General features: G+C 36.9%; 1 protein-coding gene across 11 annotated transcripts in view; it reads right to left on the bottom strand.

Annotated features, from left to right (window-relative positions):
- Positions 1-26112, bottom strand: part of SNAP91 (synaptosome associated protein 91) — a 147167-nt gene that overhangs the window by 11023 nt on the left and 110032 nt on the right. For 7 of the 11 annotated variants that reach the window (XM_053222506.1, XM_027057327.2, XM_053222508.1 and 4 more), the window contains 5 exons: positions 25323-25406; positions 16403-16537; positions 14651-14800; positions 10597-10627; positions 9522-9633 (listed from right to left, as the gene is read on the bottom strand). In XM_053222506.1, the coding sequence (XP_053078481.1) occupies positions 9522-9633; positions 10597-10627; positions 14651-14800; positions 16403-16537; positions 25323-25406 (512 nt within the window). The remainder of the gene's footprint in view (positions 1-9521; positions 9634-10596; positions 10628-14650; positions 14801-16402; positions 16538-25322; positions 25407-26112) is intronic. The other 4 variants (XM_053222507.1, XM_053222505.1, XM_053222509.1 and 1 more) reach the window with 2 other exon arrangements.

The raw sequence follows: 26112 nt of genomic DNA, 5'->3' as shown, positions 1-26112 counted from the left end.
GCTCCCTGGAAAGACTGGCTCAAAAGGCTTGTCTTTGTCTCACCAAACAGGGAATGCACCTAGTGCTAAAGTTGTTAAGCACTTTTGGGGGAAGCCATTTGTGGAAGCCATTTACAGGCAAATGTTTTAGTTGTTGCTGTCTGAGGCAATGGATAACAGGGCAAAAACAGTAGACTAAACAAAAACCTTGGGAGGAAAGGCTGGAGAAGGAGATGTGGGGATTAAAGGTTTAAAAATCTCAGACATACTCCTGGGAATTTGGAAGACCATGCACACGCCCAGGGCTGTGTGCAGGGTCAGGGAAGACAGGAGAGGGCCCCCAGCTGACCCTGAGGCTTTGCGAAAGCTGTAAGTGATTGCTAAGGCAGGGTTGCAAGCTGCCTGGTTGACTCTGAAGACCTGCCCCAGCACACACTCAGAGGTCCTCGACAAAGACTGGGAGATATTCTGGTTCAAGGAATTTAAGTAATCTCTGCCTAATCATTAGCTCATCATTTAGCTAAAGGAGCAGAGACTTCAACGGCCACACATAACAAAGAACAGAGACTACAGAATTAGTTCAGAATGGTCACTAAATAATCAAAACAAACAAACAATTACAAAGAGTAGCCACAACAAACCCTTAGGTAACAGATAGAATTTGATTTCTAGAGTAGACACATTATAATATTCAAAATGTCTAGGTTTCAACAAAAAAATTCTGAGACATACAAAGAAATAAGAGCATATAGCTCATATGCAGGAGAAAGATCTCAACTCAATAACCTAAACTTCCACACTGAGAAGCTAGGAAAAAGGAAACAAACTAAACCCAAAGAAAGCAGAGAAAGGAAATGATAAACACGAGAGTAGAGACAAAGTACAAAAACAGATTGAAGAAGTCATAAAAGAAATCTAAATAAATTTATAACAAATAAAGAGACTATAGCAGTAATCAAAAAACTTCCATCAGTAATCAAAAAAGTCCTGAACCATATGATAATTTCAATAGCAGTAGAAAAAGCTTTTGACAAAATACAATATCTATTGATGATCAAAACTCTCAACAAAGTAAACTGAGAGACAATACACCTCAACATAATAAAGGCCATATATGAAAAACCCACAGCTAACATCATACCCAATGGTGAAAAACTGAAAGCTTTTCCTTTAAGATAGGGAACAATACAAAAATGTCCACTCTGATCACTTTTATTCAACATAGCACTGAAGGTCCCAGCTGTAGCAATCAGACTAGAAAAAGAAATAAAAGGCATTCATATTGGTAAGGGAGAAGGAAAACTCTCACTATTTGCAGACGATATGATACTATATGTAGAAAACCCTAAAGACCCCACCAAAACACCATTAGAACTGATAAATGAATGCAGTAAAATCGCAGGATATGAACTCAATATAAGAAATATTATGCTTCTCTACACTAATGACAAAGCAGCAGAAAGAGAAATTAAGAAAACAACTGTACCAGAAAGATTCAAATGCTTAGGAATAAACTGAATCAAGGAAGTGAAAGATCTATACCCTGAACACAAGAAGACATTGATGAAAGAAACTGAAGATGACACAAACTCATGGAAAGATATACCTTGCTCATGGACTGGAAGAATTAATACTGTTAAAAAGCCCATATTACTCAAAGCCATCAACAGATCCAATGTAATTCCTATCAAAAAACTAATAGCATTTTTCACAGAACTAGAACTAATCCTAAAATTTGTATGGACTACAAAACACCTCAAATAGCAATGCAATCTTGAGAAAGAAAACAAAGCTGGAAGTATCATAATACCAGATTTCAAGTTATACTACAAAGCGATAGTAATCAAAACAGTATGATACCGACACAAAAACAGATACTTAGATCAAGGGAACAGAAAAGAGAGCCAAGAAATAAGCCATGCTTATTTGGTCAATTATGGAGGCAAGGAAAAAAATGGAGGAAAAGACAGTCTTTTCAATAGACAGTGTCGGGAAAAATGGACAGGGACATGCAAAAGAATGAAACTGGACTACTTTCCTATATCATACACAAAAATAAACTCAAGTGGATTAAAGACCTAAATGTAAGACCTGAGACCATAAAGCCTCCTAAAAGAAAACAGGCAGTAATCTCCTGGATATCGGCCTTAGCAACATATGTATGGATATGTCTCCTCAGGCAAGAGAAACAAAAGCAAAAATAAACCTGAGACTACACCAAATAAAAAGGTTTTACATAGCAAAGGGAACCAAATCAAAATCAACAAAACAAAAAGGCAACCTAGTGAAGGGAATAGATAATTGCAAATAATAGATCTGATAAGGGGTTAATATCCAAAGTATATAAAGAATTTACACAACTCAACACCACAAAGCTAAACAATCTGATTACAAAATAGGCAGAGGACCTGAACAGGCATTTTTCCAAAGAAGACCTACAGATGGTGAACAGACATATGAAAAGATGCTCATCATCACTTATCCTCAGGAAAATGCAAATGAAAACCACAATGAGACATCACCTCACACCTGTCAGAATGGTTAATATAAAAAAGACAAAGAGATAACAAGTGTTGGTGAGGATGTGGAGAAAAGGGAACCCTCGTGTGCTGTTGGTGGGAATGTAAATGGGTGCAACCACTGTGGAAAACAGTATGCAGGTTTCTAAAAAAACTTAAAGTAGAAATACCGTATGACCCAGTGATTCCACCACTGAATATTTACCCAAAGAAAATGAAAACACTATTTCAAAAAGATATATGCACCGTTATGTTTACTGTAGCGTTATTTATAATAGCCAAAATATGGACGCAACCTAAGTGTCCATCCAGAGATGAATGGAAAAAGAAGATGTGGTATATATGGACTAGAATATTACTCAGCCATAAAAAAGAATGAGACCTTGCCATTAGTGACCTAGAGGGTATGTGCTAAGTGAAATAAGTCAGAGAAAGACAAATATCATATGATTTCACTTAAATGTGTAATGTAAAAACCCAAACAAATGAACAAACAAAAACACGGATTCTTACATATGAAGAACTGGTAGTTGCCAGAGGGGAGGTGGATGGGCAAAAAGATGAAGGGAATTAAAGGGTACACACTTCTAGTTATGAAAAAAGTGCAGCATAGGGAATATAGTCAACAATAAAAAAAACTCATGCCACAGAAAAGCCCAGAACTGGATGGCCTCACTGGTGAATCCTATTAACTATAAAGAAGAATTAATATTAATCCTTCTCAAGCCGTACCAAAAAAAAAAAAAAAAAAAAGTTGTGGAATACTTCCTAATTATTGTTTGATGCCATTATTTCCCTGACACCAAAGACAAACAAGGACATTAGAAGATTATAAATCAATATCCTTTATGAACACTGATGCAGAAATTCTTGACAAAATACGAGCATACTAAATCCAGTAGATATTAACAGAATTATATGCCATGACCAAGTGGGATTTATCCTAGAAATGTAAGGTTGGCCCAGTCAATGTAATATTGATAGAATATAAAAAAAAAAAAACATAATCATATAAGTAGATGCAGAAAAAGCATTTGACAACATCCAACATCCTTTCACGACAAAAAACAAAAAAATCCACTCAACACACATAAGATAGGAAATTCCTCAACCTGAATAAGGGCATCTACAAAGAACACATGGCTATCATCATACTTAATGCTGAATGACTGAAAGCTTTCTCCTTAGAATAAAGACAAAGGTGCATTGGAAGTTCTAGTTGTGGCAATCAGGTAAGAAAGAAAGAAAAAGCATCCAGAAAGAAAAAAAGAAATTAAACAATCTCTATTTGTAGATGACATCACCTTATATATACAAATGCCTAAGGAATCAATATACCAAAAAACCCATTAGAACTAATAGACAAATTCAGCAAAGTTGTAGGATACAAAATCAATATGCAAAAATCAGTGTAGTGTTCACTGTATGCTAGCAGTGGACAATAAAAAAATATAATTAAAAGGACAATTCGTTTACAATAGCATTAAAAACAATAAAATACTTAGAATAAAATTAAGAAAAGAAGTACAAGACTTGGGGCATCTGGCTGGCTTAGTGAGAAGAGTGTGCAACTCTTGATGTTGGGGTCATGGGTTGGAGTCCCACATTGAGCAAAGAGATCACTAAAAAGAGAAACTTAAACAAAGGACAAGACTTGTTGAAACTTTGTTAAACAACTTGTTAAAACACTGTTGAAATAAAAAACTTAGATAAAGACAAAGATATCCTGTGTCCAAGGATTAGAAGACGTAATATTGAGATAGCAATATTTCTCAATTGCTTTATACATTTAGTCCCTATCAAAATTTCAACTGCTTCTTTTGGAAAAATGGACAATCTGAACCTAAAATTTTTGTGGGAATGCAAGAGATCCAGAATAGCCAAACAGTCTTGAAAAAGAAGAACAAATTTGGAGGACTCACACTTCCTGGTTTTAAAATTTAATTCAAAGCTACATCAAAACAGTGACGGTACTGGCAGAAGGACAGACATATAAATTGATACAACAGAATAAAGATTCTGGAAATAAACCCAGACATCTATGGTCAACTGATTTTTGCCAAGGATGGCAAGGCCAATAAATGAAGAAGAGTCTTTTCAATAAATGGTTTTGGGAAAACTGTATTTCCACATGCAAAATAATGAATTTGGACCCCTGTGCCATACCATATATGAAAATGAGCCTAAAATAGGTAAAAGGGCTAATGTAAGAGAGAAAAGTATACAAACTGTTGGCAAGAAACATAAGTGTAAATCTTCAAGATCTTGGATTAGGCAACTGTTTCTCAAATATGACACCAAGAGCACAAGCAACAAAAATAAATAAATTGAAGTTTATCAGAATTAAAACCTTTGAGGGCACCTGGATGGCTTAGTTGGTTAAGCATCCAACTTCAGCTCAGGTCACGATTGAGTTCGAGTCCCATGTTGGGCTCTGTGCTGTCAGTGCAGAGCCTGCCTGGGATTCACCTGTCTCCCTCTCTCTCTGTCCCTGCTCAGCTCTCTCTTTCAAGATAATTAAATAAACTTAAAAAATTCAAATCTTTTGTGCATTAAAGGACACACACTCTCAAGAAAATAAAAAGGCAACTCATAGAATGGGAGAAAATATTGGCAAATCATATACAGTATTTAATAAGTATCTAGTATCCAGAATACATAAAGATTTCTTAGAACTCAATAATAAAAAGACAGCCCAATCATAAAATGGGCAAAGGATATGAAGATATTTCTCAAACAAACAAACAAAAAACCAAACAAACTAATGGCCAAGAAGCACATAAAAAAAGCTCAACCTCATTTATCATTAGGGAAATCTGTATCAAAACCACAACTGAGACCCTACGTATTGCTGGTGGGGATGTAAGATGACGTGGCTGCTGTGGAAAAGTTTGGCAGTTCTTCAAAAGGCTCAGTGGAGAGTTACACATGACCTAGCAATTCCATTAGTAGGTATACACCCAAGAGAACTGAGGACATATATTCACACAAAAACTTCTTTACAAATTACAGAAGTATTTTTCATAACAGCCAAAAAGTAGAAATGACACAAATGCCCATCAGTTGAAGAAGGTGGTATATCCAAATTCAGCCATAAGAAATGAGGTACTGATATGTGCTACAACATGGATGAACCTTGAAAATGTCATGCTAAGTAAAAGAAGCCAGGCACCAAATGCTCCATATTATAGGAGTCTGATGATATGGAATACCCAGAATAGACAAATCTATAGAGTAAATTATTAGATGCCAGGGGATAGGGAGAGGTGGGAATTCAAAGGGATTGTGTTTCTTTTTGGGGTGGTGGAGCTATTCTGGAGTTAGACAATAGTGACAGTTTTAAAACACTGTAAATATACTGAAAATCACTGAACATATACTGAATGAATATTCACTTTAAAGTTGTGAACATGGAGAATTTAATGTTTATGTAAATTTTATCAAAAAATTTAAAAACAAAACAGGTATTATACTTCAGATTCACTCCTTACTCATCATTTCAACAGGTTAGGTAATAGGCTGTTCAGAATCATATCATTTATCAGGACTGAATTATACAATGATAACTGTATTATTTACCAGAATTGTTATCATTAGAACTTCGGGCTATGGAAAAAAAAAAGATTTTTGTTAGTTATCAAAATAAAATGAACTTGTGGAAATTGCTGACGAAATAAATAGGTCAAATAGTTTAAATATAGTCTAAGTTTTCCATTTTGCTTGAACAGATTAACCCTTAATAATTTACTCCCCAAATATTATTTGTCCTAAGGTTCTTTTTTATTTATTATTATTGTTTTCTTTTCAACATTTTACCGAATGCTTCATATGTAGGCACACGAAGGTTAGTTGTTTTTAGGGAAAGAAATGTGGATTCTGTGGCTTCCTGCCAAATGCATATATTTCTGAACTGCAAGAATCTTCCCAGTTTGTAGGATGGAAACTTAAGTGAGTATTGGACAACAGGAAAAAGTAATCCTGGAAGCACAGGGCTCTTGATGGCCATGACGACAGAGCCCTGCCAGCAGACATGTTTAAAGTATTCAAGTCCTGTTAAGATTTTTAGATCTAACTTGAGTTCTATGATCTGAAAAATTCTACAGCTGTACCTCCAAGCAGCAGTTGAGGGAAATCTGAAACAAACTGGGAAGGTAACCTTAGCTCTTCTCTATCAATAGAAACTTTAGAAGGCAGCAGAAGGATGCTCACCCTCACACCTGCTCTTTCATCTCCTACTCAAAAGGAGAGGCCTGCAGATTACCAGAGGACACGGAAACACTGCTTTGCTGCTTCTGAGGCAGAAGTTTTATTTCAGTTGTCTCTCTTCTTTTGCTTGAATATGCTTAAAAAAAGAGACTCAGACATATTTTAAGGAATAGGGAAGCGGAAGCAGCATTTTATGAAAGAACGGGGTGGAGAGAAGAAGCCAGAGGCCTTCTTATGTAATTAAGCCAGAATAATTTCTTAAGTCAAAGCAAAGCCAGAGCTTTGTTATAGAAGAAGAGCTTTGCAGTAAATGGGTAAATGGCAGTAAATTTATATAGACAACATATAAGACTTAGAGTTAATGAAGATAAAATAACTCTGCATTTGACCGCCTTTATATTGTTGTCTAAAAAGTCAAGGAAAATAACAAAAAACCAGAAAGAAACAGAACAACATGTGACTCTGCCTTCCTGATAAATTATTTCTGTTGGTCTCGTTTCTCTTTCCACAGCTGTTGTGGATACTTTATGTTAAAGTGTACTGTCTTTTATTTCCTGGAGTTTAATTACTAATAACTTAACATCTTCTGCTTCATAAATAAAAATAAGGAGTTTGGAGTTAAAAAAAAAAAAAAAGAGAATATCAATCTCATTCCCAGTGACGGTGCCTGCTAATCAGATAATGAGTACCCTTGTTGTCCTGAAGAAGCAGACGAGCTGTAAATTAAGTATCTGATGAATCTGTAACCTTGTATGGTGAAAATCTTGATCTCAGGAGAGGTGCTGACCAAGGAAGGTCTCCAACTTAATACTATTACTAAAGTAGTTCTCCCTCCTTCTGCTTCTTGGTTAAATGGCCTCATTGTTTAGTGACCGCCCCATTAAGAAACCCGGGCAACCACTGTCTTGTAGCTTCATTCACAGTGATCCCCTGTGTGGATTCTACCTGAGATTTTCTTCCTTGTCTTCCTTTCCACCCTCACCTGTGGTTCTCAACCACTTTTTTGTTTATTCTTTTTTTAAGCCTACAGCTTATCTGCCAGATACCCAAGCTTTCCTCCAGTCTATCTTTAAACTCTGTTATCACTGTAACTGTTCTGAAATTAACCTGTTAAAAAAACAATGAGAAGTTTAAGCCTGCTGGTAAGGGCAATACACTAAAGTATAAACTTCTCAGAACAACACATGAGGTCTCTTTAGACCTCTTTTAGAGAGAATAAGAAAATTAGTTTCTTTAATTTGGTAATGATAATATAAATTGTGAAATTTAATGTCAATATGTGGTATTCATTGATGAGATAACAAAAGGCAAGCTGAGGGCAAAAATCTCCCCAAGGTGGGACAGGGACATATTTAACATTTCTCAGGCACTCAAGACTGCCCAGGAACAAAGGAAGGAAAAAGCCAATGGTTAACTGCTAAAGATCACAGTCATGGAGGACATGAAACTTCATCAGTTTGTCACTGTCTTAATGACTTACAAGAAAAGCACAATCTTGAGAATAGTCAGACCTCCAGAAACCAATAGACTCAATTTCCTGGAGCCCTAATGTCACCTTCCCTTCCATAAGACAGAAAACCCTATTATAATCAGTCACTCCTCACATTTACAATGTGGCTTTTTCTGCCCATGGGTCCTATCTCTGTACTTCAATAAACAACTTTTTTGCACCGTAAAATATCTCAAAAATTCTTTCTTGACCATTGGGCTCGGTGATCCCGCATCAGTATAAATTGTAGTTTGATTAATAGTATTAGTATTGTTTAGTGGTAAATTTTAGTTCAAATGGCCCTTTTCAGATTGGTTTACATTTATTTATAAAATTATAATAAAACTTTATATATAAAAACATTACTATTTATCAAATTATTCAAAAGAAAACATGTTTTAAATTCTATAATTCAGGTATTGAAATTAATTTATGGAGCATGATTAATTTTAATAAAGTCTACCTAAAATGTTTATATTCTAATTTATACTAATTCACTTCTATGCATGTTTGGCTGGGGTTGGCGGGTGATGGTTAGGAATTAATTCAGGCAACAAGGAAAGGTTTGCATCAAGAAAGCCTTAGTAAAGAGTGACTTAGGTGAAGGTAGTAAGCAAAGCTGAAAAATTACAACTGAGCTTAGGAAACAGTGACTAGCCCAGGTTAGCCAAAAATGGAGCATATACAGGAAAACAGTAAATTTTGCTGCCTTAGGAAACATCCTTTTTGTGGTAACAAATCTTACAAAGTGATAGTCTTTACTTCCAGTGATACACTCTTTCCCAGAGTGAATGATTGGTATTAATAGAAATTTAATACACAAACATGAAATCTATTTAAATTTTATAGAAAAGATGGCGTTAGTATTTCAGTTTAAAAAGTGGTAAGCAGAATTAACAGAGTTTTAAAATCAAAGTCCATTTACGCAACAGAAAACTGCCCAATCTTTCTGGTAAGAAAAAAAAAGTTTTCATTACTTCTTAAGACAATTAGGCGACTTGGGCAAGAAATGGGAGCAAAATATGGATAATTACCAGTGATACTGAATTATTTTGAAAAGTTATTTCCATAACTGTACAAATACAGAAGTAATATCTAAAGAAGCATAAATACTATTTTGAAATAATGAAAATAAAAAAATGGGCCACAATCTATTAATAGAAAGTCAATGAAATTTGCATTTTGGTAAATCACGCATCCTGCTTATGTCCCCTCAATGTGGATGAAAAAGTACAATGTCAGTAGCAAACCTAAACAAAGTGCACTCTGTCCCATGCTCGGAAACTGGCAAATTGTCAGCACTGCCCTGGGCCCTGGTGGCTACGTACCAAAGGTGCACTTGGTGGAACACCTGCTGACCAGGTTGCAGGGGCGACTTTGGGCTGCCAGTTGGCTCCACCCGTTAACTTTTTCTCTCCAGCATTCCACTGAAGGTCGCCTCTAAAATCAAGCACGCAAAAAACAAACACATGTATTAAAAACACACTACTCAGAAAACAATGTGTGTGGCTCCTTAGATACTTTTATTTGGGATTAGATGTAGTCTGTTTAAGGCAAGTGGTAATAAAGAGAACAAATTAAACTTATAGAGGAGTCTTACTGTATTCTATCTAAGACAGTATAAAAAAGAATTTGATAAAAAATCATTTAGAGTTTGGATCTCAATATTTATTGAGCCTCTATAGATGCCAGGCACTGTTGTAAGCACTTGGGATTATTAGTGAAGAAAACGAAGATCCTGATCCTAGAGGAACATGCATTCTTCCAATAGAAGAATGTGCCACAAAATTCAACCAAATTCCTCACTGGTTACAAAAACTTCCAAATATCATAAATACTCTATACTTTATCAAATATCTGTAGTTTGTTTCATCCATCATGGCACTTCTTCTAGATGTGGGAGGGTTCATCAGAAGGTTTCACACAACTGCATCATGACTACAACCTGCCTTACAGTGACTGTCAGATATATCTACTGTAAAATGCATCCCAATTTCAAAGGTACTGAAATGTGCATCTAAAGAGAGGGTACATCGTTGACCATTCTTTCTATCCTTCCTTAAAATTGATCCTCCATGACAGACTTTTAAAAACCAATGTTAGCTAGGAATAGTGTTCTAGAATTTAAAGCTATTAAAGCATTCAAACCATAATTCTGAAGTATTTCTAGCTATAATTTAGTGACAATCTTGGAGACCAAAATAGATTGTTCCTTTTCCTTGCAGAGCCAACAGTTTGGAGGTTCCAGTAGAATAATAACAAAAACAAGAGTCCAGAATGCAATAAAAACCAATTTTGAAATTACTGAGCTCGAGAATGAGTTATTACTCCAATGCATTTAATCGTCTCAAATAAATGTAAATACACTGCCACAAGAAACCAGATAATTTCAAAAACACTTACTTTTTCGATGTGGTACCAGAAATTCCAAGATCTATAAAAGGATAAAAGAAAAAAGAACTTAAACCTCTATACTCAGCTTAAATGATATGACATTTAAAAGATCAAAGAGAGTTCTAGAAAAAGTCCACATTTTGCCCAAGAATGACTGTATTCAATTTTACAAAGGAGAAACTATGTTAGGAAACATGTTCAGAAATCTAACATTTTCTTTTACTTCACATTATACTTAAGGATCACATTTTAATGTCAGCTGGTATCTAGGAAAGAGTAAACACAGCACGCTTGAGACTGTTCTCTTAGAAAGGCCTATGTGGCTGGCATCTAGGAACTCAGCTTAGTAAACTGTTCTCCATGCTGCGGTAATACTTTTCCTAATGATAAGGGTGGCTACTGTGTCTAAACTGTTTGTACAAACAATGTGGTTTATGCTGAACACCTGCTTTCCTTCTTTCTGCAAGACTGAAATTTTGGGCTGTGTTAAGCAGAGTGCCTACATGATCAGCATCCGATAAAAGACCTGGGTGTGGAGTCTCTACAGGGCTTCCCTGGGCAGAAATATCACACGTGTTGCTGCATTTTTGTATGCTTTTCCCCTCATGGGAAGGAGAGAGCATAAGGAAGTCGGTATATGGATACTTCCAAACTTGCCTGTGTCTTTTGCCCTAATGATCCAGCTCTGTGTCCTTATTATGCTGCTGTAATAAATCTTAGCTGTGAGTACAACTATGTGCTGCTGAGCCCTCTGAATTCTAGTGGATCTCTGAATGTGAAGGTGGTCTTGGGGACTCCTGACATAATTGGCTTACTCATTCCACTCTAATCTCAATTCACTGATTACTTCAGCAAATATTTATTGAGCCTCCATAGACGCCAGGCACTGTTGTAAGCCCATAGGATGCATTAGTAAAGAAAACAAAGATCTTGATCCTAGGGGAATGTGCATTCTAATAGAGTGAGATGGAGAATAAAACAATAAAATAATAAAGTAAATTATGTAGGCTACTACAAGGTGATAGGAAAGCCTACGGAAATAAGCAAAGGAAGAGCAGGGCACGAGGGATCTGGTCAGGTAGGATGAGGGTGATGGGCATTAAACAGGGTGTTCAGGGAAGGCCTCAGGGAGGTGAGATTTGAGCAAAGCTGGGCAGAGATGTATGGGAAGAGCTTCTAGGCTAGTTATATGGTATGCTCTGTAAGGGTAACTGTTTCAGGTCTGGAGAAACTGCCAAACTGCTTTCCACAGTTGCATTTTCACCAGCAACGCTAGAGTTTCAATGTCTCCACATTCTCATCAGCACTGTTTTTTTTCTTTTGTTTTTGTTTATTTATTTATTTTTTTTTAATTATGGCCATCCTAATGGGTGAGAAGTGATATCTCATGTGGTTTAGATACGCATTTCCCAGATGACTGGTGTGGAGCATCTTTTCATGTGCATATTGACCATATATATATCTTCTGTGGAGAAAGACCTATTCAAATCATTCGGCCATTTTAAAATTGGGTTATTTGGGGGCACTTGGGTGGCTCAGTCGGTTGAGCATCCGACTCTTGATTTTGGCTCAGGTCGTGATCTCACAGTTCGTGAGTTTGAGCCCGACATCACATAGGGCTCTGCGCTAACCCTGCAAAGCCTGCTTGGGATTCTCTCCCCCCCTCTCTGCCCCTACCCACTCACTTTCTCTCTCTCTCAAAATAAATAAACTTAAAAAAAATAAAATTGCGTTATTTGTATTTTCATTATTGAGTTGTAAGAGTTCTTTATTTATTTTGGGTATAAGTTCCTTAGCAGATATATGTTTTACAGATACCTTCTCCCATTCTGTGGGTTATTTTTTTAAATTTCTTGACAGTGTCATTTGTAGCACAAAAGTTTTTAATTTTAATGTAGTTCTATTTATCTATTTTGATCTATCATTGCTTGTGCTTTTGGTGTCATATCTAAGAACATTATCCAATCCAAGGTCACGAAGATTTGTTTACTAACACATTTTCTTCTAAGAGTTTTATAGTTTTGGCACTTACGATCCATACAGTTCTATGATCCACTGTGAATTAATTATTTTGCAGTAAGCAAGATATCTAACTCCATCCTTCTGCACGTGGATGTCCAGCTATCCTGACACCATTTGTTGGAAAGATAATTCTTTTCCCATTGAACTGTATTGGCAACTTTGGTGATAACCAACTGACCACAGATGTATGCTTATTTCTAGACTGTTATTCTATTCCACTGAGGTATATGCCCATCCCTAGGCAATACCACTTCTCTTAATTACTATAGCTTTGTAGTAAGTTTTAAAATCACTAAATGTGAGTCTTCCAAGGTTATTCTTCTTTACTTAGAATGTTTGGCTATTCTGGCTTCCTTGCATTTTCATACGAATTTTAGGTTCAACTCATCAAGCTCTATAAACAAGGAAACTGGTGGGGTGCCTGGGTGGTGCAGTCGGTTAAGCGTCCGGCTTCAGCCAGGTCACGATCTCGCGGTCTGTGAGTTCGAGCCCCGCGTCAGGCTCTGGGCTGATGGCTCGGAGCCTGGAGCCTGTTTCCGATTCTGTGTCTCCCTCTCTCTGCCCCTCCCCCGTTCATGCTCTGTCTCTCTCTGTCCCAAAAATAAATAAAAAAAACGTTGAAAAAAAATTTAAAAAAAAACAAAACAAGGAAACTGGAATATTGATAGGGGGTATGTAGATCTTTTTTTTTTTTTCAGTTTTGGAAGATATTTTATTAAAAAATACTTCACTTTTACTTAAAATGAAAATCAGTGTTTTTTTTGGGGAGGTTGTTATATTTCTATACATTTTGATAAATACATGAATTCATGTAATCATTACTATAAAGAGGACACAGCAATTTAATTACTCAAAAATATTCTTTCTTGCTACCCTTTGCAATCAAAACTGTACTCTCAGGGGCTGGAGGTATAAATCCTTATTTTTGAAGGAGAATCAGGATCATACATTGCAGTGCCAGTGAAAGCAGTTACGACTGCCAACTGTCCTTCAGTGAGTTGAAATTTTAGTGTAGGAACAAATACTCAAATCATCTCTCCATGGGTGTCCTCAAAGCATTTTCATGGATGCTCACACCAGGGACAATGAATGGGAAAAATATGTCCATTGGATAATGCATAGGAAAAAAAAAAGTCTGTATCAAGGATCTGCCAAAGCCTTGAGAAAAGTGAAAGGTATTGGCAGTGTGAACCCATTCACCTTAATAAAGAATCAAATTCAGGGTTAAAAGAAAGGCAAGTCTTTATACTAGCTGCCCTCATCTCCTAGGACTCTCTCTTTACCCATCTCTAGCCTCTGGTCTCCTTATTATTCCTCAAATATGACAGGCAGTTTTCTGCCCCAATGCCTTTGCACTGGCTATCTTCTCTGCCTGCAAATATTCTCCCTCAGATCCATGTGGTTCATTCCTTTACCTTCAGATCTTTGCTCAAAATATACCTTCTCAGGGAACCCAACTCCCCTCTGCAGTGTTCCCAACTCCTCTTCTCCCGGTCTGTTTCTTCCCCAGAATGCTTATGACCTCATGTACTACAGAACTTACTTATTTCAAACTGTCTCTCCCCTTCCTGAGCACCGTAAGAACAGAAATTTATACCTGTTTTGTTCACTGATTTAGCCTTAGAGCCTGGAAGAGTGCTTGGTAGTCAGTAAATATTTGTTGAATGAGTAACCAAAATTCACATGGATGGTCAATTGTCATTATTTCAGTATTTAAGTTACTCTGCGTTCTTATTTCCAAGTGAAATGAAAAATTAAGTACTTAGTATACATAATGTACTTGGTTTGACACTTGCGTATGCTCTCTATCCCTTTAGTAATTTATACTAAAAACGGCATGGGTGCTGCTTGTGAAACAATGGCACAACAATTGTCTATCCTTCAAGGAACTGTACTGGGTAGAACATTAAGAATTTCTGTCCGCTCCTTGATATACTCACCTGTAAGTGAATCCAGAAACAAATATATACGAAAGGATAGAGAACAAAAATTCACATATGATACAGTAAAAAACCCAACAACAAACAACTGTATTACTCACTGCCTACTAAGCTGGCAAGAGATGAATCAAGGTCACTCCCAAGGGCTTTGCTTGCTGCCATGGCTGGACTGGGGGGTACCATTGAGATGGGTGCAGGCTGCCCGGCTGGTGCCATGGTTGGCATCAGTAGATCACCTAGACCATCAAACACTAAAAATCAAATAGACCAGAGTCAGAATAATTGAAAAAATAAGGCCATATGGAAACTTAAATGGAAATTGTCTTTTGAAAAACTATAAAGCAAGTGAATGTACAATCTTACAAAAGAAGGCATGTAATTCACACTTTTTATGACTGTAACACGTAGAAGAACATGTCTACATATGTCTACCCATAAAGTACAGAAATACTAGTAAACATAAATAAAGATGGAAAAAAATCTGTGTAATGTACAGGAAAGAGCACAGATTTTGGGGTTGGAATTAGGCTCAGTTTAGTCGCATGCCTCACTAACTGTGTGAATTTGAGAAAATCACTGTCTGAGCTACAGTTTTCTCCTCTGAAAACTAATGCGAAGAATACTACTACCACATGGTCCTGTTGTCAAGATCAAATTAGATAATATATGTCATGTCTTTATTATAATGCTTGCTCTATATAGGCACTCAATAAGTGGTACTCTTATTAAAAACAATCACTAAAATACTTTTTTATTGAAAATGGTAGTAATTTACAGCAAAGCCTAGATAATGTACTCTCAGATCCTACAATGCTTATTTTGTTTTCCTATAATGCTTATCTTTAAAACAATTCTAAATGAGAAATAAGGCTAGATCTCCTAGTTTCTTACGAAGTTAGTGGTGGAATAAAACCATATTTTAGAAGTAAAAAATTGTGACCCTCCCCCTCCTCATTATAGTAATCAATTTAGGTTCTAACTTTCAAGGAATGTTTAAGGGAAAAACTATTTTAAACATTAGAAATCATTCTATTATTGATGTTTCCTAATCACTATGTAACCAGTTACCACTTGTTTCATTCCTCGAATACAGAAAGACCATTCAAAATGCAGACTCAAAAGATCTACATAAATTGTTGCTAATATCTTATCCGCGTCAAAATTTTTGTGGGTAGTTTTTGTTAAAGAACTTCGAATATTTACCACAAACACTACCATACGGTAATTCTAAATTGGAAAGGGACAGCATTCAACTAGGCACTGGCAATAGAAGCAACCAAATTGTCAGGCAGGGGATATATTTAGGGTGTTTCTGAAGCACATTTAATTGCCAAAAACTCACCAATTGAAAATTTGTAGTAAGGACCCAGCATGGGAAGAGTAGAATGGAAGAGAATACAAACAAAATGACAGCAGGATGAAAGATTAAAGGCAGGCAAAGAATACTATTTGTGTCTCAACTTCATAAAACCGAGGCCATGCAAGCTTCAGAGGGTGTAAGCAATAGCAGTTGGAAGTGTCCACACATTCAGATCTGCATAAAATGTTTGTTTTCCCTTAACTGTCTCTAAACCATGTGCACGTAAGCTCATGCAAACAGATGGTGTGTGTGCCGTTAGATCTCTGCTAAAAATTTAAAACAGAAACACAGAAAAGGATTACAGGTTATCCTTAAATCTTCTAAAATATACTGAAATATTTACTTAAAACACAGAATAAAAGATTTATTAAAGTTTTAAAACCAGGTCGCCACTCAGTATTTGCTTATGAGTTTTCTGATATCACACTAACCTTAGGTAGTATATTTTATAATCAGAACAAATGCAAAGAACGTTTGAAAGTCACTGCCTCACCTGATGGATCAAAGGAGCTGCTGCTAGAAGTTGAAGGCGTTGTTCCAAAGGCTGCTTCGAAATTGGGCTGCAGCAGGTTATTCTGAGCTGGAGTCACCGGTGATGGAGAAGGGGCCATAAAAGAACCCCCAAATCCTGGGGGGAAAAAAACAGTTCCAGAAAAATATAAGCAGAAACAACTAAATGTAGGTAAAGACAAGAAAAACAGAGTCAGGAAGAGTTACAGAAGACTGAGAAGGAATCGAATGCAGGCAGATAAGAAGTCAATGAAACCTGGAAGTTAGTTTTTTTTAAGTTTTTTCACATATTTTGATATCTGTCATGTATTTTTAAATGATTTTTACTGATTTTCTAAAATTCAAGTATAACATTCAGTGTTTTACTAGTGTTTCAGGTATATAATATTGTGAATCAACAATTCTATACATTAGTCAGTGGTCATCGTGATAAGTATTCTCTTTAATCCCTATCAGCTACTTACCTATCTTCCCCCCACCGCGCCCCCCACCCCCAATCTCCCCTCTGGAAACTGCTGGTTTTGTCATAATACATGAGACATTAATACATGTCATTAATACAATGAGATCTAATTTAATTAGAAAGGAAGTAGCACATAAGAATATATCTCAACCCTGGCTGAGAGAACCTGGGGCAACCAAATCTATCATTACAATGGAGCTACACAGAGCTAAGAAGGTCCCAATAGGGTTCAAATGGAGATAATTTCAATACATTAAAATTTTGATTCTTCAAATCACAGTATCAGGGAGCTAGAAAATGCTCAGTTGTACACACTGGCTAAGTATAATAATAAAATATAAATCATAAAAATATTCATGCACTCTGCCATCAAATCCTTCTTAACATCTTTCATACATGTTCTTATCCCATTGCTGCTACTGCTAAGTGTGGGCTTCCCTCACTCAGCTCTCAGGATTCATCAATAGCCACCCAGAGGGGCTTCCTGCCTCTAGTCTGGACCTCCTCCAATCTAGTCTCTGCAGTGCAGCTAGAGTGATCTTTCTGAGTGGAAAATGCTGACAAAGTTACTTCTCTAAATAGTGTCCTTCAATGGCTCTCCATAACTTTCAGATTCATCTAACGCAGATTCCTTTGCATAGTAATCAAGCTCTTCTGTCTCTGTTCCCTGCCCCTTCCCTGCAAACTAGATTGCATCCATAACACCATCATGGTGACTCAGATGCCTACTCCAGGAAGGCCTCTTGGACTGATACTGTCACCCACTACTATCAGGCACAGCTATGCCCACTCCTCCCACCCCAAGTCCAAGTGAGTTAGTTACATGCTCTGCCTCTGTGCCCTCTGCATCTGATACATATCTTCATCCTATTCCCATCATATGTCTTTATTTCCACCCCCAAACCCCACTCTGGGGATGGCTTTTTGGTGATCAGGAACTGTGTCTCCTCCTGTTTTTCACTAATCAGCACAATGCCTAAAACACTGGATTAATGTTTACTGAATAAGGACACTTTTGAATACAAAAGGTGGGGAAAAATCAGAGGCCACTGTAAAGCAACCAAAATTCAAATTATTCATCTTTTGAAGGCTGGAAGCAAATAATTTCTCTCAACAGATAGAAGTAGAAGCAAAGCTCTCTCTGTATTGCTTCTTTATGAAACATACAACTGGAGAAGGCAGCAATTTCTTAATAGAGGATGCTCTATTATTAAAGAATTTTATTACTTCCAGAAGTCTTTTCTATATTTAGTTTGGGTGTAAATATTCCCTTCTAATCTAGCCGCATCTTTTCTTTTTCGGAAACTTCTTGCAAAAACATAACAAATGCTTTAAAAAATCCTTAAGCTTACATTCTGTAAAACCAGTTTATAATACTGAAAATGACTTTCACTGAAATTCTCCGATTACTATTTTCTAAAGCAGACAATAATGTTCAAGTCATGTTGTTCCTGGATATTGATAATGACACAAGTTTAGGCTTTCCTTATAGATGTATGAAAACAATGCAACTCAGAAAACTGTTACCTAATAGAGGATGGTCTTTAAAGTTCACAGTGGCTACTGAGGTGACCTTTAGGATTTTAGTAACATAAGCATTGAATAAAAGACATTCTCTAGATCTTTAAGAATACTATGAAGCAAGGATGGGTGAGAAGTAATTATTTTTGTGGATAGGATCGTTTGGTTTTAAGGAGATTGATGGCTGTGTTAATGCTGAGTGTCTTGAAACATACCACACCTCAAGTTGGAAAATGGCTGTGATTAATTTAGGCAATTTTTCTTTGGTGTGGTTCTCTTTGATATAGGTGAATGCGGAGAGAATTGTTCTCGAATCTCCGTTTCTTAAAACTTGGCCAAGAAGAGAAAACTTATTGTAGAATCATAGCATATTAGTGTTGGAGAAAGCCTTGGATCATCTGATTCAATCCTGTCTATCACTAGAAGTGATGCAAAGGGAAGTTAACATATCCACCCAATATTCAGTAGTAGAAAGGGAAAAACATGCATTTACAACACAGGGCTCATGTACTTAGTGCTACTGAGTTTCATAACATAAGCAGATCACATCCATAGGTGAATAAACAATGAAAAAAAAATTAGCCCCTTCTTCGAGAAAGCTTAAACTTTTAAGAAAGGGTAAAGCTAACACTGTCATGGGGCTCACCAAGTTCTAAAGATTTTTACTTTTATTATTATTTTTTAATTTTTTAAATGTTTATTTATTTTTGAAGGAGAGAGAGACAGAGCATGAGCGAGAGAGGGGCAGAGAAAGAGGGAGACAGAGAACCTGAAGCAGGCTCCAGGCCTGTCAGCACAGAGCCCAACATGGGGCTCGAACTCACAAACTGCAAGATCATGACCTGAGCCGAAGTCGGACGCTTAACCGACTGAGCCACCCAGGCGCCCCTAAGAATTTTTAAAGGTTGAACCATACAAACCATATGAATTGTCAATATTTGACCATTTTGGTCCTACAAAAATAGCAGGATTGTATTGTTCAACCCCAAACATACATTAGCTCATTTCATCCTCACCCCAACTCTATGAAGTTTCGCAGATGAAAATACTGAGGCCAGAGAGGTTAAATAATCTGCCCAAGGCCAAATGATGGCAAGTAAGAGAGAGGATTCCACACAGGAATCTTCCAGAGCTTGGGTTCTTCACCACAATACTACACGCTTCATTTCCACAGCCAGGAGTAACATCAGAGTTGTACTCTTCCTGTGGCTTACGAAGTTGACAGAGATCTAGAAAGATGACTTTTTCCCATTATGCTCAGTTCTGTGCATTATGCTCAGTATGTGCCCTCATAAACCTAAACTAATTGAAAAGCTATAAAGTGCTATAAAATAGCCAACTGATTATCTTAAAGAAAAAATCTATTGTTATACTTTAAATGAATTATAGATATTAATGAGGGGAACTCCTCCTGTTAAGTGAAAACTTTTAGAGCCCTGGAATAGAGGTAAGAAAACTCACACCACTAATATTTCTTTCTATATGGTTCTAAGTTACATTAAGAAAGATATTCTATGGAATTTAAGCTAATAATCAATAGGCTTCCAGACATCCTGCAGGCATATTTGGACTGTCCTACACTATAATGAATCACCAACTATCTTCAAGTGCTCAACCATCTACAGACACACTGCCTTTTGTCACAGATACTTAGTCTTAGAATCTATCTTTCTAAGGGAAACAGCCTATACACTTAAGGAAGTTCTATTAACAGATATATCAAAATTGATGGCCACAGTCAATATAATAGATCAGTTGGGTCAGGAGAGTAAAAAATTAAAACTACTGGTAGTCTTCTTTTATGTTAAAGATGATGCCATCTCAATTACTCTGTAATATAGTCAGTTATTAACACATTCTATTTACTAAGATCAATCTGAGATAGTATTTCTAGGATTAACAGCCTGAGAGTCTTTTGTCTGACACATTTCAGACTGTCTCCCAACCCCACAGAGTATGAAAGAATTGGTTCTCTGTAGACCTTCTCATTTAGTGGCTATTATTAGTTATTAACTCCACATTGAACATTTTTATATTTTAAAAATCAATTTAAAGACCTCTGTGGCTCTGCTAAAAAGTCATCTATGTCATGTGGTTAACAGAGAATACAAAAACTACAAATGGCCTCAAAGACTGGCCTGTATGATTCCCTGCCTTTAGAATTAAACGTAGGATGTGGCCCATTCCTACACTAGTACAAATTTATGGGAAGTCACCCCAGAACTGTGACTATAATGGAAGAAAATGGTTTTCTTGCTTGCTGTCAACCTCAGAAGTGAGGTAAAATCTCTCTCTTTTTTTTTTTTTTTTAATTTTTTTTCAACGTTTTTTATTTATTTTTGGGACAGAGAGAGACAGAGCATGAATGGGGGAGGGAGAGAGAGAGAGGGAGACACAGAATCGGAAACAGGCTCCAGGCTCCGAGCCATCAGCCCAGAGCCTGACGCGGGGCTCGAACTCACGGACCGCGAGATCGTGACCTGGCTGAAGTCGGACGCTTAACCGACTGCACCACCCAGGCGCCCCAAAAATCTCTCTTAATCATCCACTTTTACATCTGTCATCCAGAAATCTATATATTTCAAACATCTATATTTTCATTTGGTATATCTGAAGAGGCGTTTGAGAGCTTTATTACTCACTGTATGAAATAATATTTCCATTTGTTTGATAGAAACTTAACTTTCAAGTTTCTAGTAAGATTCCACCTGAGCTATGGATAATATCTATATCTTATCAGTAATCTCAATGATTTAGAAAGATTATTCTTTAAGTCTGTCCTCTTTGGCCAAAACAGTTGTCTCTTCTAGAATATTGTCTAGTTTCACCATTCTGGGTACACCAAACAGAACTTGAAATTTTTACTCAAGGGGCAGAAGACGACTAAGATGATATTTCATGCATAGTTCAGTTCTGGAGTTGGTATTATTTGACAGTTCTAGAAGAGTAAATTAGAATAAAAAATAGCCAGTTTTTATGAGAGATATGCCCAATTTAAAAGACTGTCCGTTTGATCTTTTTTTTCTAGTTTTAAATTACATATCAATTTTTGACAAAGCTTTCCCCCCAATTTGAGATGATTCTTAATTTTTGGTTTAAAAATTCTAAAGATCATTTTAACATTTAATTATACTACATATTTATTACATTTACCCTGTGACTTACATGTAAATTTATTCCCTCAAAAAAATCTGGGGAGCAAAAGCCCTGTTCAAAAACCAACGTTACTTTTAAAGAGTCTACACCTTCCATTACTGAGTCTGTGTATTATTTTTCTTTTTTATTCTCTTACAAAACAGTCTTATTAACAAAAGCCAGTAATTCAAGATTCTAGAGACTCATGAAATACAACTTTCCCTCCTGCTTTTTTTGTTTTTGTTTTTGGTTCAAATTCTTACTTTGAACATGACATTTGTGGATTTCCTTGTTATCTATGATTGGGCTCATTTATCTTTAGGGAAAAAAAAAAAGCTTCCTCTTTATTGTGGACTTGGCTGCTCTCTCCCTATACACACACACACACAAGTATAACACACATGTTAAGCCTCACTGCAAATTATCATAACATAGTACCCCAAATATTTGTTCTACCATTGATATTCATTCAACAGAAATGTCTGGGCAGTCTGAAAACTCTGAAATAGCTGCTGTCAGCTGGATTTAATGTATAAATGTAACTGGGATTTTATAATGGGTACTTTAGCAGGTTTTTTTGGCGAGGAAATTTGCTTCTAGTTCATAGTACAAAATTATATTAATATTCCATGATATTCTTCAATGAGAACATGGATTCTTGCTGTGTTACCTGAACAAATATGAGAAATGTTTCTAAATAAGCAAAACAGAAGTATGAAAAACCAGTCCAAATACTTAAGATATAGAGAAATTAGAATTTAAAAGTCTCTTATATCAGGATATAAGGTAAAAGAATAGTTGACTTCAGGCCAAGTAAATCAGACCCAGATACGTACAGATTAAATTATAAGAATTGTCTGTAGAACAAGCTAGACATTAAAACCCATTTACACCTACTTAAACTAAAAATTCATTTATTTAAATAAAAAAATAGAGAAAGGAAAAAATGTGCACAAAATACGTTTCCCATCACTGAAGAGGTCACAAGATGATGCACTGGAAAAAATGGGAAGTGTACAGTCAATAAAACCTATGTAAATGACACTGTCACTTTCATCACCAATTTTCTCCCTTTCTATCTCATTTTACTAAGATTTCAGGATGGATGACACAATCGAGAAATTCAAGCTTGCTTCTGGTGAGTTCTAACTTGCACTTTGTGTGTACTTCCTTGTTCGACCTCCTTGGATACGAAGCTGTGCAGGCTCAGGTACCCGACACTGCACTTGGCAGTGGGTGACAAAACTATTCCTGCTTGTTCCACATGTGTTTTAGACCCTATCTCACCCCCAGGATCACATCTCTTGGCTCTGCCACTGACTTCTAACTTGGAACTGGAAGGGAACATTGTGTTTTAAAGACTTCTGAGAATTCTGCAAAAAGCCAGAACATTTGATTTCACATGCCATAACTTTAATTATAACTGCAAGGCAAAAGGCTTATAATCAGTAATCTTTTATTTATTTATTAACAGTATTTTTATGTTTATTTTTAAGAGAGAGAGAGAGTGTGAGTGGGAGAGGGGGAGAGAGAGGCAGACACAGAATCTGAAGTAGGCTGAAGGCTCTGAGCTATCAGCACAGAGCCCGATGTAGGGCTTGAACCCACAAACTGCAAGATCATGGGCTGAGCTGAAGTTGGATGCCCAGCTGACTGAGCCACCCAGGTGCTCCAGTAATCTCCTTTTTGAAAATTGACAAGGTCATTTCCCCCAAATAACCACTGAAAACTATGCTATTTCTGTGGCCTATTAAAATAAAACCTATTGCTGAACTTTGAAAACCCGAATTAAGGTTATTGGTTTTGTAAGAGCTTAAAAGCTTCTGTGACCCATTTGAAGCTGCTATGAAGAACACCCAGGCCAGGAGGAAACCCAGGTGAGCCAGTATTTTTTCCCCAGGTAACCAGCTGTGATGTGTGTTAAGTGCACTGCCTCTTATCATATTTGTAGGTTCCAAAGTGCACAGCACTTTGTTACGGTGGAACCCTGGTTCTTCACCATTCACAAAATACCAGCTGGTGGTCACTAATATGAAATGGATTCAGCAAACAAGAGTGTCATATTTAACCAGGGTAGTCTGGAGAGAGTGGGAAAGACACAAAAGAACTGCTACTGCCCCTGGGAAAGTTTGTTAAATAACCAGTCTGAAAGACTGATGGAAGGAAAGCGTCAACAGCTAGGCTGTGATTATCCTTTCGGGCCTCTTAAGAAAAGATCTGACCTCCATGATCTCACCGTCGTGGGATGGAGCCTCACGTTGGGCTCTGTGCTGACAGTGCGGAGCCTGCTTGGGATTCTCTCTCTGCCCCTCCCCTGCTTTTTCTCTCTCTTCCTCAAAATAAATAAATAAACATTAAAAAAAATTACCGAAAAATGACTTGACTTCATATCAAACTTCCTACAATTCTAAAAGGTGATGAGGGTCCTTTAATGAAGTCATTACTCATTACTAACCCAAGAATGAATGTTCTATGCCTGCTACACCTGTACAGGATTGTTCATTACATGAAAAAATAAGACCTAGTCACTGTTTCAGGTGCAACATGACTAGCAGGGAATTTAAGCTGAGAGACTCTGAACGTGGCAACGTCCTTGTGCTGATGTGACCCACACACACATCAATCCCTTGCCAACCATATGACCAAAATGCATTCCTTGTGGTGACTGAGGAGGAACATTGGAAGCTGAATCTGAGTGTCTGAGGCCTCTATGATGTTACCGCTGCACTTTGTGTTATGTAACCTTCTAAGTGAAGTCAGAATGAGGTAAACCAGCAGTGTCTTTTGAGTTTGACTGATAACCTGAGCCTCAAACTTACTATTGTGGTCTTGCAAATGGCAAATGCTTTGCCTGTAAAAATAGCAATTTCTAGGTCTGGCTAACATGAAGCATACTTTTCCCTGCCTCCAAGGAAGGCTGACAGTTAGCTTTTACTATCTTTGAGTCTTTGAAATCTTCCCTGCTATTCCATCTTTCCCATCCTGGCAATAAGCAATAATCCTAGACATCTTGTGTCAGTCTACGCCACACTATGGCCCTGTTGAACTGAGAGCTCTCCAGAAGTTTTCAGATTAAAAAACAAACAAACAAACAAACAGCTAGTTAAAAAAAGTGGCATAGGTAGCAACAGTTTCAACCCTGGTGGAAATCTGTAATACTTTATCCTGGAGTTACAGAATCAGTTGACAAACATAATGGTATCTTTCCACATAAATTTCTTTAAAAAAAAAAAAATGGGCACAGGCAATACAAGATAAAATTTGCTACATAAGCATATTACCTCTTTTGTAAACAAAAAGAAATGTGATGACTGAAAGTAAGGCATTTGGGGTGCCTGGGTGGCTCAGTCAGTTGAGCGTCTGACTTCAGCTCAGGTCATGATCTCACTGTGAGTTTGAGCCCCGCCTCAAGCTCTATCTATGCTGACAGGTCGGAACCTGGAGCCTGCTTTGGATTTTGTCTCCCTCTCTCTGCCCCTCCCCCACTCACACTCTGTGTGTGTGTCTCTCTATCTCTCAAAAATAAAATTAACATTAAAGAAAGTAAGGCATTTAAGAGCATCCAAGGAGCCACAGGGATGACCTGTATACAACTGTGATTTTACTATTGGTATTTATACAATCTTGGGAAATAACCTTCTATTATACAATGTCTTGTTTTTCAGTTTTATGTCTCAAAAGGGAAAGAATACATGCATGTTGAAGTTTACATATCTGTAACTTATAAAAATATATCAAAACTTAATTTCCACAAAATACCATTTTATTTTAATGAATTAATTACCAGCTAGTAGGTCTGCCGATGCTGATGAACTAGAAGCAGCCTGAGGTGCAGGTTGGGGTTCAGAAGCACTACTTCCAAATGCATCTACCCATTATCCATTGTGCAGCAAAAAAGTAAAAGAGTGTAAACAGTAAGTACAGTAAGTAAATTAAGTGTTTATCAGAGAAATGCATAGACATGACACTTTGTGTGGTGAACCTGTCACCTTCGGATATATGAAATGACTGAGTCAACTGAATTATGTTCTGACCATGCTCTGAGTTTATTCTCTCAAAAAAGAGTCCGAGAATATTTCAGATTAATACCTCTTTGTAAGAGTAAGACAATTCTTCTTTTCCATTTAAAGAAAAAAACCTCTGGACTGAATCCTGTCATCTCTTAAAATAGGATCAAGGTTTTAAAAATTTTACCCAGAGGTAATACAATAGAACTTTCCCATTTAGAACTCCATTAAACTTAGCGCAAAAAAAAAAAAAAAAAAAAAGAACAAACTTAATTTGAGCAGCAGCAGCAGCCCAACTTGTACCTTTATACCACAGTTCAGTGTTTATTTGCCACAAGTTTTGAGCTCCTGAATGTCAGAGACTGTGACACCATTGTACCCCTCATGGCTCATACCATGATGCTTCGGCATTCAGTGGGGAAGGTAATCGGTGTGGCTTAACTTACTAAAAATGGCATTTTAGCCTGTGGCACACACATTTGTGGACATTCATGAAGAAATCACTTCAAATCTGTACTTTTCCCTGAAATTTAATGCTAAAATAAGATTTTAAATCCACCATCCAAC

This window comes from Acinonyx jubatus, chromosome B2, assembly GCF_027475565.1.
Source record: "Acinonyx jubatus isolate Ajub_Pintada_27869175 chromosome B2, VMU_Ajub_asm_v1.0, whole genome shotgun sequence".
Lineage (NCBI taxonomy): Eukaryota > Metazoa > Chordata > Mammalia > Carnivora > Felidae > Acinonyx > Acinonyx jubatus.
The sequence above is the reverse complement of the archived record's forward strand: the minus strand, read 5'-3'. Positions and strand labels throughout refer to the sequence as shown.